The sequence below is a fragment of the Microtus pennsylvanicus genome, chromosome 10, assembly GCF_037038515.1.
Source record: "Microtus pennsylvanicus isolate mMicPen1 chromosome 10, mMicPen1.hap1, whole genome shotgun sequence".
Classification (NCBI taxonomy): Eukaryota; Metazoa; Chordata; class Mammalia; order Rodentia; family Cricetidae; genus Microtus; species Microtus pennsylvanicus.
Window position 1 is genome coordinate 59,801,016 of NC_134588.1, and position 11,434 is coordinate 59,812,449.

An 11,434-nucleotide genomic window follows, 5' to 3' on the forward strand; every position below is an offset into this window, starting at 1 on the left:
TGCCTACAGCAGGAAACTCTAGTTCACCCACATCTACTTCTTGTGTGGTCCCAGGTCGCACTGCTGACAAAGAATCAGAAGATGAGGAAAACCCACAATGTACAAAATACAAAAGATAGTAACAGAGGGACAGACTCTAGAAGCTGGAAGCCAGATATGGCGCTTTTTTGTACTTTTCCAAGAGCCTCGATGTCTATTCCAGTGGTCAGGTTTGAGGCTTGTTTTCTCTTACTGTGTAGCTGCCCCCTTCCAAGTCAGCCCCCAACATGCGTAACTCCAGTTTCTATAGTGGACTTTTATTCCTGCACAACCCTGTGGGTTCTGTACAACAGATACCGTCAGCATGATTCTTGGTGTTAACTTGCTCCGAGTCCCCCCACAGGAGGCACCAATGAGGGAAGAAGACAGCCTACAAAGCACGCTCTCCCTGTCCTCCTCTACCCCAACCCTTGCTGCAGCCTCAAGTTCTGGGCTATGAGAAAGGCACTAAGGGCAGAAACATGTAGAACAGGATAATGGAGGGGCGATGGCTAGGTTTAAAATGACAGGAACATCCGGTAAGGGATAAACATTATGTCTAATTTCCTATTTTAAAAGAATTCAACAGAAAAGGAGAATGGCAGAGAGTAATCAGAAGAATGAGAAGCCAGGGACATTTGTAACTGCCCACAGATCAGGACATTTACTGAACCACTACAAGCCTAGTACAGTGAGCCACACCTGGTAACAAGCCACCTAAAAGTGCAGCTTGTGGCCCTGGAGTCCCAAGATGTGTCCAGACACGCCTGAAGACTTGTGTCTGGACAAGTATGAACACTCCCAAATTTATTCTCACACGAGGGCCAAGAGGGAGAGCTCAGAATCTAACTATGCTCTAGGATTCCTCGGGAGGGGCTTCAAAGGAGAAGGAAAACTAGTCTGTCTTGATTGAGATGCTGTCTGGAGAACAGGGACTAACTTTGGGACATGCATCTGATGGTCTCGAACCCTTCTACCTCGACACACTGTCCAAAAGCAATCACAGCACGAGAGCAGACAACACTGCTTTGTGTCTTCCCTCTCCTGATTTTGGTCCTCCCCAGGACATCTTCTTTAAGGAGCAAAGATGTACATCACAACAAACAAGCGCACCGCCTGTCCTGGCTGGCACAAGCTAGAGTCAGAGAGAAGGAGCCTCCTCTGTTGTGGAAACGCCCCCATGAGACACAGCTGTAAGGCATTTTCTCAATTAGTGATCAATGGGGGAGTGCCCAGCCCATGATGGGTGATGCCATCCCTGGGCCGATGGTCCTGAATGCTATAAGAAAACAGGCTGAGTAGGTCATGTGAGGCAAGCCAGTAAGCAGGGCCCCTCCATGGCCTCTGCATCAGCTCCTGCCTCCAGGATCCTGCCCTGTGTGAGTTCCTGTGCTGACTCCCTTCAGTGGTGGGCAGCAATGTGGAAGTGTAAGCTGGATAAGTTCTTTCCTCTCTGACCTGCTTTTTGGTCATCGTGTTATGTCGCAGCAATAGAAACCCTAACTGAGATACCACCCACCCCTTACACCAGCCCAAAGAACAAGCCCATCCTTCAGAGAGAAAAGGGAAATGATCCAGCCATTCCTAGAAACATCCTCATTGAAGATGGGGAAGGTACCAGGCAGTGGTGGCACACACCTTTAATCCCAGCACTCAGGAGGCAGAGGCAGGAGGATCTGAGATCAAGATCAGTTTGGACTACAGAGCGAGATCCATTGACAACCAGGACTACACAGAGAAGCCCTACTTTAAAAAAAAAAAAAAAACTATGAAAGGGGGGTGGGGAGAAGAGAGATGAGACTCGAGACAGGAGAAAGGAAGCCGAGGGCACCCCTGGGATGTTCTGAGCTACAACAGCTAACATCCTCTGGCCTAGCCCGGCCAGCTTACCGTGAGTGGGAGACGAAGTCATATACGGGTATCTGGACTGTTTTTCCTTCGGTGATTTCTTTGAGTGTTTTGAAGATGAGTTCGTTGTCAAAGGCATCTGAAGGAAATCAAACTATTAAAACAGCTCTTGGTTTTAAACTAACCTGTCGTAAAATCACAACAAACTTCACACCCAATACACGTTGCCCTTCCAAAGCCAATTTCTACCCACGGTGAAATACAAACACTCCCTGGATCCTAAAACAAGAGTGTGTGGGTGAGTTCTGGCAAACTAATTTTGTTTGTTTTCCGCTGACATTCTAAACCTGGTGTCAATATATCCCCTCCTCCCAAAGGTCAGCTGGTGTCCTGAGTGGCATATGCTAAGCATGGGTCCCATGCCAAGAAGAGCTGATTCCCAACAACACGAGAAACATAAACAATCTGAAGGGGCAACACACTGATCGGGGCTATCAGCAAAACTCATTCAGGAGGTCACCTGAAGACACCCCACTTCCCTTCCTGCTGGTCTCCAAGCGGAGCCCATAGACTGGTGCCGGGGTGGTGGTGGTACAGGCTGCTACACATCAGAAGGCAAAGGAGCAGCTGTGTTTGTTTCTGGGGATCTTTGCCCAGGCTTGCATGGTTCACCTTCATTCAACACAATTTCAATCAGCTCTCTGCAAAGTCTCCCAAAACCCATTCTTTCCTGTGAGCCCAGGATAGCTAAGCAAGATGATCAATGGGCCCCTATGTTGTCGACAGCAACAGACTTGGGAGAAGCTAAGTCCTTCCTCATGAACACAACCACTACCTGCTCCACCTTCCACACACACACCCCTCAACTCCCAACTCACCCGGGTGGTCAAAGTTGAACTGGCCCTTTAGGGCTTTGGCCTTCTGCTCTGAAGTGAGGACCCGGTAGAAGCTATCCTGGCTCAGGATGACCACCTGCTTCTGGCGGTAATCCACCTCATTCTGCCCCAGGAGCTGCACGATCTTGGCACAAACGGAAGACTGTAAGGAGAGAAGACAGCGGGAATAAGAGAAGGTGTGTGGGAGTGTGCTGGGACAAAGGAAGTGTCGACCCCTAGGCTGCTATCCTTGCTATAGAGGAGCTGAGGGAAGAAGCCAGCAGCTCAAGTAATATCCGGCTAATTAAAAGGCTAAGGGAGGACCAGCCTGCTAAAAGGAGGTCTAAGGATCCCAAAGTCCTCAACATGCTACTCCCCAGGGCACTCAGTGCTAGCAGGTGTGGAGGCAATGGCCTCCCTCCTCCTGAAAGCCAGTGGGTGACAACAGAAGTATTAATCCGCCTTCTTATCCCCTTGTGGAAAAACACACCAAACACTAGAAAGTGGAGCTAATCCTCTGCGGACAGGCCAACGGAATAAAAATTATTGCATAAGCACAGAGCACTGGGCCCCTACACACCTTCCACTGGTGCAAGGAAGAGCCACAGCAAAGGCTGGGGAGATGGCGCAGCGGTTAGTGCTTGCTGCCCTTCCAGGGGACCCAGGTTTAATCCCCAGCACCCAGGTGCAGTAGCTCACAATCACCTGTAACTCAACTCCTGGGACATCAACAACCTCTCTGGCTTTCACACGAATGCAGATGCACCCGAGTGCATATAAATAAAAAAATAATCTTCAAACACAAAACACACCAAAAGCAGCTGGGCAAGATGGCTCTGTGAGGAAACGTGCCGGTCACCAAGCCTGATGATCTGTGGGAGACCCGCATAAAAGCCACGTGGTGGAAGGAAAGAATGGACTCCCACACGGTGTCCTCTGACACCCGTGTACATGGACACACGTGCACTAAAGAAACATGTTAATAACAAAATAACACGCTCCCAGAAGTGCCAAAGCAGTGGTGGTGCACGCCTTTAATCCCAGCACTCCCTGAATTCAAGGCCAGCTCGGTCTACAGGGTGCATTCCAGGACAGCCACGGCTAGGAAGAAAAAAGGCTCTAAAAGGAATAACTCAACATTCCTTGTGGAGCTGATTAATCTGTTACATTAGACAAGAAGAAACAGCACGTCCCGAGAGCTCCTGGGCTAGGTTTTGTTATTTTATAAACTTTGCCATCTGATTTTAACAACAAGCACACACCAAAACGTAAAGCCACAACTATTATAAAGTTGCTTGATGTATCTGATTGTGAGAACAACAGCCATTTCTGTTGCCCTAATCTGACATATCAGGCTGTTCTGCACTGTACTATGGGGCATGCTCCTCATACAGCCCAGTAGGAAGAAACCTTGAAGAAGGAACAATAGTTTGGTGCAGTTATTATTCAAAAATGGTTTTTCCTTTTTGTGATACTTTTACACAGATAAGGGTTTAAAACAACTTTGGACCTGGGGATGGAGATTTTCCCCGAGATGCTCCCCCACCCTCAAAAAAGAGCTATCAAACAGAGGAAGGCGGGGCTTGCAATTCTCTAATTCAAGACTAGAAGCGCGAGAGACATGAGCACACCACCCAGCATCTGCAGGCTGGGATTGCCTTCTCCGAACTGGCATCTGACCCCGACACTTGAAGGTGGTGAGAATGGGTTTCGCCTGTATGCTTTTCTGAGCCACAGAACTCTTCCATATTTCATGAAGCTGCGTGCGCACGTACGTGTGTGTGCACACGCGCATTAACTATTCGGTTCTAAAAAAATTTAGCCTATTAAATAGTTTTGATCCACAGTAATACCATACCACCACTGCCAACTGTACAAAGCTAGCCGGCCTGACAAGAACAATCTGCCCCCAGGCCACTCTAGTGGGGGCATTTTTCAGTTGATGTTCTCTCTTTCAAAATGACTCTAGCTTGTGCCGAGTTAACATAAAACTAGCCAGCGCATCTTTTAAAAAAAAAAATGTTATGATGGAGGCTGAAGTATAAAATAGTGGTAGAATGCTTTCCTAGCATGTTAGGGTCTTAGCCCAATCCTGAGCACTGCATGTATAAATAAATAAAAAGTATGTATATGATAATAAATCCTATAACATCAATATCAAATTAAAAATAATCACTAACTGGGTGTAGTTGCAATTGGAAGGCTGGCAAAAAAACCAAGGCTATCATGAATACCCAGTAGGACCCAACTTCAAAAGAGCCAAAATAACTATTATTTTGGTGACAAACTGGGCTCCGCCCTTTTAACAAGATTATTTTGGTTATTATAACTTTACGTAATAGAAACCACTAGTCTGAAGGTCGATTGATGGTCAGTACTAAGCCCAGCCACCCAAAGCCAGGGCCCACCTCTGACACCCTGAAACAGCTCACAGGTATTAACTCGACCTGGGGGAGCTTGGGTGCAGCCTAGCTCTGCAGAGCTCCATCCTTTTTGTTTGGTTGGTTTTGTTTTTAACAGGTTTCTCTGTGTATCCCTAGCTGTCCTGGAACTCTCTTCTCTCTATAGATCAGAGTGGCCTGAAACAGATCCGCCTGCCTCTGCCTCCCTAGTGCTGGGATTAAGGGGTGCACCACACCTTGTATACCTCCACCCTTATCGCAGGGGCACCAGAACATTTATCCTCTTGCTACTTCCCACACACTGACAGTGGGACAGGAGGGGACCAGGTAAACGTACTGATGCTCTTAAGCCAGGCAGTGGTCTTAGGCCACCCTGGTCTACAAAATGAGTTCCAGGACAGCCAGAGCTACACAAAGAAACCCTGTTGTGGGGAGGAGGATACTTGCTGCTCTTGCAGAGGACCAGGGTTCAATTCCCAGAACCCACATTGTGGTTCAAACAATCATCTGTGATTCTAGTTCCAGGTATGTGACACCTTCAGACAGACCTCCCTGGTCATTAGATATACACACAGGTAAATCATTCATACACATAGAGTAAAATAAATAAATCTTAAAAATGTTTTGAAATTTGTATTTTTAAAAGGTAGGACAGGGGCTGGAGAGATGGCTCAGAGGTTAAGAGCACTGACTGTTCTTCCAGAGGTCCTGAGTTCAATTCCCAGCAACCACATGGTGGCTCACAACCATCTGTAGTGAGATCTGGTGCCCTCTTCTGGCATGCAGGCATACATGGAAGGAATGTTGTATACATAATAATAAATAAATCTTAAAAAAAAAAAAAGTAGAACAGGCCTACAGCAACTGTGAGTTACTGTCTAAATACAAGCAAAAACATGATGTGTTCAGTCTCGGGGCTCAAACACACAATCCTCTTTATCATTCCAGAACTGAAGTGGGTTTGGTAGCAGCTCCAATATTCTCCACAAATTTCTTCCAATTCCAGCAGACATTGGCAGGGACAGCGGACTCAGAACACTGAGCAGAGAGTGTCCAGCCCCACCACATCCTAAGCTCACTGTTTGTGTTAAATGTCACAGAATGTCATATAACTAAAGGCAGGCAAGTGATAAATGTCTATGAAAAGGAAGCGGAAAATGCACACACAAAACTTGTAGAAATGTTATGTTCAGAAGAATCCAGCTGTTGGGAGCCAGTGACTGCAGGCTGAGTGTACCACATGTGCTCAACAACGGAGCCCCGAAGTGTCAGCGAGCCACCAGGACCCTCCAGCTGCGGAGCCTGCTGCACGGTTTCTGGCCTAAAGAAAGGCTTTTTCTCTAAAAGCATCCATCCTCATACAAGGGATGGTTCGCACAGCCCAGACACCATCTGGTTATTCTATTTTGAGTGGTGTGTCTTCTGGGAGCTAATCCTTAGGATGCTCCTAGCCAGTTCCAATACTGCTGAGGGAGCACTGCACTGAGGACTGTTCTGCCTCTTTGCCATTTGCCCTCCAACCCCCAGAATGTCTATTGGTTCTGGTCAAGGCCAGGCAGGGCCAGAGAGCTCCGGTGGCCCCACCCTTGCAGGGATAGAAGGCTGGTTGTGTCCCTTGAGGAATGGAGTGGTAGTTCTCACCAGCAGCCTCACAGAGACATCCTGGCTAAGGGCCACTCTGCCTAGCATGCCGCAATACCATCAAGTTGCCTGTCATGTTCTGGGGAGGCTACTTCAGATTCACAGTGGGAGAAAGGAGCCAATAGCAGGCAGGCAGACTCCTCACTTCCTTGCCCTGAACTCAACTGACCTCATCAGCTGGTGGTAGAAAGGCCAGGCACAAACAACCATCTGGTCCCTTTACTCTGGTAATGTAAATAAGTCACACCAATCACTCTTCACTAAGGTCTATGGTGTCCATCTCAAGAAGAAAACACCATGGCCCCCAGACATTACATCACTCTTTGGGGGCCAGGGGTGTTCCCCACACAACCCAGAGGCTCTAATTTACAGGTGTGAGAACATCAAAATGCCTATAATTTGCCCTGGCCACAACTGAGAACAGGGTTCAAATCTATTGATTCTAAGAGGAGCAAACCAACCTTGTGGCAACAGCAGAAAGATGTCAAATGCTTCCTTGGAGCAGCAGAATGCCATCTCATCTTGGAGCAGGTGATCCAAAATCATGGCCTGCTAAGCAGACAGGCTAACTACTAAGCATACCAACTATGCCCTAATGCACACACATGATCTCAAAGTATAAGGGTCTCAAATACCCGGAAGAGGCCACAGATCATTTCAACAACCCAAGAAGTCCCAGAGCCCAAGGATCAGCTGTGACTTGGTTTTTAAATCCCCAGGAACTGGCAGGGCTCTGACACAACGGAAGTCCTCCTTCCCTTTAAACCTAGCATACACCATTCCTTTTTTATGTCAGCCTTGATTTAGATTATTCTCCTCCTAGATTCTAGCCAAACAAATGCAAAACACTTAAAACACTTCGCAGAGGTGGCTGGCTATGTGTTCTAAATCTCAAGGCCTGAGCATTATCTGGGCACTGACATTCCCGCCCTTCCTTGCAGTCTGTCATTATGCTAAATGCTAGTCACTTAAATATGCAGGTCTTAATCGAAAAGTTCCTGGAATCTGCTTTAAATAATTAAGCACCCCTTCTTTTTGTTCCTCCTTCCTGTTGAATAGTGAAGACTTGATATCTGGAGCTTAAGCAGATATCAGCCTGCAGCAACTAAAGATGAACACAGCTAAATTAAGTCTGAGAGCAAAACAACCACAAATCGGCTAAGAGTAATGGTGCATGCTATGTGAGAATAAGTCCGGGCTGACATGTGCCTGCGAATGTGATATCAGAAGACGAGAACTCTGGGAAACAGTCTACTTTCATTTTCTACTGCTGTGATAAAATACCCTCAGAAAGATGATAGATTGAATAGATAGACACATAGATACATGACAGATTAGATAAATAGATGATAGATCATTATACATACATAGCTAGAAAGATAGATAGATGATAGATTAGATAGATGATAGATAGATAGATAGATAGATAGATAGATAGATAGATAGATAGATAGATAAACATCACATCATCAACACTTCAACACTCCCACAGAACATACTGAGCACCAGGAAGGATGCTGAAGATTTCACACACAGTGACTCCTTCATAGCCCAATGGGATCAGTTCCAGGAACTCCTCTAGACACCCAACCCCTGCAGATGTTCAAATCCCCTATGTAAAATGACATAGTATCTGCATATAGCGTCCTGTGCACTTTAAAAATTACATCGCTAAGACATACATGAATCTAATCTACATGGGAAATAGAAAAAGACAAGATCTCCTGAGTAAATTGGGAGCATGGGGACCATGGGAGAAGATTGAAGGAGAGGGAAGAGGAAGGGGGGAGCAGAGAAAAATGTAGAGCTCAATAAAAAGCAATAAAAAAATTTACCTCTCTAGATTGGTTATCACACCTAATGCAATATAGAAGTTACACAAGCAGTTATCATGCTGAGGTTTAGATGTTATTTAAAATTCTCTCTCTCCCCCCTCCCTCCCTCCCTCCCTCTCTCCCTCCCTCCCTCTCCCCTATCTAAGTTTGGATGTCCCATATAAACACAGAATGTGCTGCCTAGTTTTATGTCAACTTGACACAAGCTAAAGTTATCCTGACAAGTGGGAACCCCAATTAAGAAAATGCCTCCATAAAACTCAAGACTGTAGGCAAACCTGTATGTCATTTTCCTAATGTGGCTGGTTCTATAAGCAGGCTGAGTAAGCTATGAGGAGCAAGCCAGTAAGCACCATCCCTCCCATGGCCTCTGCATCAGCTCCTGCCTCCAGGTCCCTGGCCTGCTTGAGTTCCTGTCCTGACTTTCTTTGATGATGAACAGCAACATGGAAGTGTAAGCCAAATACTAATTAAGTTGCTTTTGGTCACAAAAGCATGGTGTTTCACAGCAACAGAAACTGGAAGACACGGGACCTGTGACTACAGCCACCTATGACATGGCTGTCATCCTCTCTTACGCAACAGGAAACAACATCACAGAGAGGAAGATTAAAAGCAACTGAGCCTGTCTTGGGGCAAGCTCAGACAGGCTGCAAAGAGGTCCGGCGCTTATAATCATTGCACGCACTGCCGGGCCTACCTACTTCACAGCGAATGGAAAGCTCTCTCTTCCCAGGAGCCCCAGGACTCTTCAAACACAGTGTAATATCAATGTGTTTAAATGGAACATAGAAGGGAAGCCTTGTCAGTAAGACTCTGTAACCTGTCCTGCAGGTTCTCACACATTTGCTGGGCCCCTTGGGAAGTTCACTGTTCTGATATGATTAGTTCTTTTTGATTAAAGGGGTATCTGAGAACATGCTTAGGGGGCACAAACAGCCATTCTAGAAAGCAGGGGAGTCCCTGGTGTGTTCTAGAGTGAAACGAGTGGTGTGGCAAAGCTCATCACACGCCAACTGCTACTTGAGCTGGTATGATGCTGTGAACTCAGAGCCCATTCAAAAGGAGGGCACGACCAAGGACGGCAGTGTTCCACTCTCTGACCAAGCCACGAGTATGTGTGGAAGAGAGGTGCAAATACGATGTACGACTGCTGCCACGAGAGATGGGGGACACGGAGAAGGGAAACTTAGCAATCAAGGCTGTGGGGTTCCACATCATCAATATAAGCAGAAAGGTAGGCGCGGGAAGACACTGCTCGCATAAAACCAGGTCTAGGGTCGTCCAGTCTGGTTACCAGCTGTGCAAAGGCAAAATCTCAGGCAGCAACGTGTGTGTGATTCGGGTGGTCACGTTACCCTCACAAACAACCATTCTGCACAAAAGAATGTATTACTGTGGCCTCCTCTTCCTCACCTTAGACCTGAATAAGGAATGTGGCCTCGCACACATACTGAAGGGACCTGAGCTTGCTGCTAACCTTGGTCAATCTACTGGATGAGGTTCTTTCTGAGATGGGGGGGGGGGGGGTTGCACTGGAGGGTCAATAGTGGGCTGGTCCAGTTCCTTCACCTCGCCTGGGGTTAATAGACAAAAACAGGGTGGTGAAGCTCAAAACACAAGGCCCCTTCCCACAGAAGGATACAAAACCCACTCACTTCTATAACCCGGCTTCTTACACGCAGGAAAGCACCTGTTACAGGAGCTGCTGTGCTGAGGAAATGCCTCTCCTGTTTATGCAACAACGCACGCTGTGCAGGGGCAAGGGAGAGTAAAGGGGCAACTATGACCAAAGTACATAACAGACACTTACGGAAATCCTCAGCAAGGCCGGCATTTTGTACAATCAATACACACTTAGGAAAAAGGGAAGAGGAACAGAAGAGGCAGAACAGTGTGTCCAAACCTGCTGCAGAATCTGAGTGACAGACCACACGGACAGGACAAACAATTCCTGTAGACATCAAGACGGTGCTCAGCTGAACAAAGCGTTTCCAGACCGCTCTTCCACTCCACACCCGTACAGGGGCTGGACACCCAGAGACCTACCCACGTCACACTCATTTTCAATTTCCTCTTCCAGCATGGTGTCTGGTGCCTGAGTGCAGGATGGCGGGAGGAAACAGGATGTACCAAGCACCTCCGCCGCCCCCCTCTCCCTTTCTTCCTTCTTTACTATCTTTGAGAACTCAACTTATTATTCAGTCTTCATAACTCTGAGAGAATTCAAATCCTTTACTGGCAGATTGGTCTCTAGGATGCTTCCTTACCAATTTTGTTGGCTTCGTTGTTCATCACCTCCTCCAGGATCCCCAAACTCCTCTGGAACCTCACACTATACATAAAAACTAACTCGTACTTACAAAACATGGAGACAGTCTAAATACTGGAAACTGCTAGGAGTTAGTCCCCGTGTTTACCTCGTGGCTATCAGGACAGGCGAGCTCCCCTGCTACTGAAATAGTGCGCATCTCCAGCCACAGAAGACACAGAACCGGGAGTGAACCCCAGTGTGAACAGCACGCTTTAGTGAACCCCAGTGTGGACGGCAGGCTTTGGTGAACCCCAGTGTGAACGGCAGGCTTTGGTGAACCCCAGTGTGAACGGCAGGCTTTGGTGAACCCCAGTGTGAACGGCAGGCTTTGGTGAACCCCAGTGTGAACGGCAGGCTTTGGTGAACCCCAGTGTGAACGGCAGGCTTTGGTGAACCCCAGTGTGAACGGCAGGCTTTGGTGAACCCCAGTGTGAACGGCAGGCTTTGTTGAACCCCAGTGTGAATGGCAGGCTTTGGTGAACCCCAGTGTGAACGGCAGGC

General features: G+C 47.4%; 1 protein-coding gene across 1 annotated transcript in view; it reads right to left on the minus strand.

Annotated features, from left to right (window-relative positions):
* The window catches only part of Uck2 (uridine-cytidine kinase 2), a 68,048-nt gene that overhangs the window by 13,953 nt on the left and 42,661 nt on the right, over positions 1 to 11,434 (minus strand). Inside the window, exons 2-3 of the mRNA XM_075988515.1 lie at positions 2,745 to 2,904; positions 1,909 to 2,005 (exon numbers count right to left, since the gene is read on the minus strand). Coding sequence (XP_075844630.1) covers positions 1,909 to 2,005; positions 2,745 to 2,904 — 257 coding nt within the window. The remainder of the gene's footprint in view (positions 1 to 1,908; positions 2,006 to 2,744; positions 2,905 to 11,434) is intronic.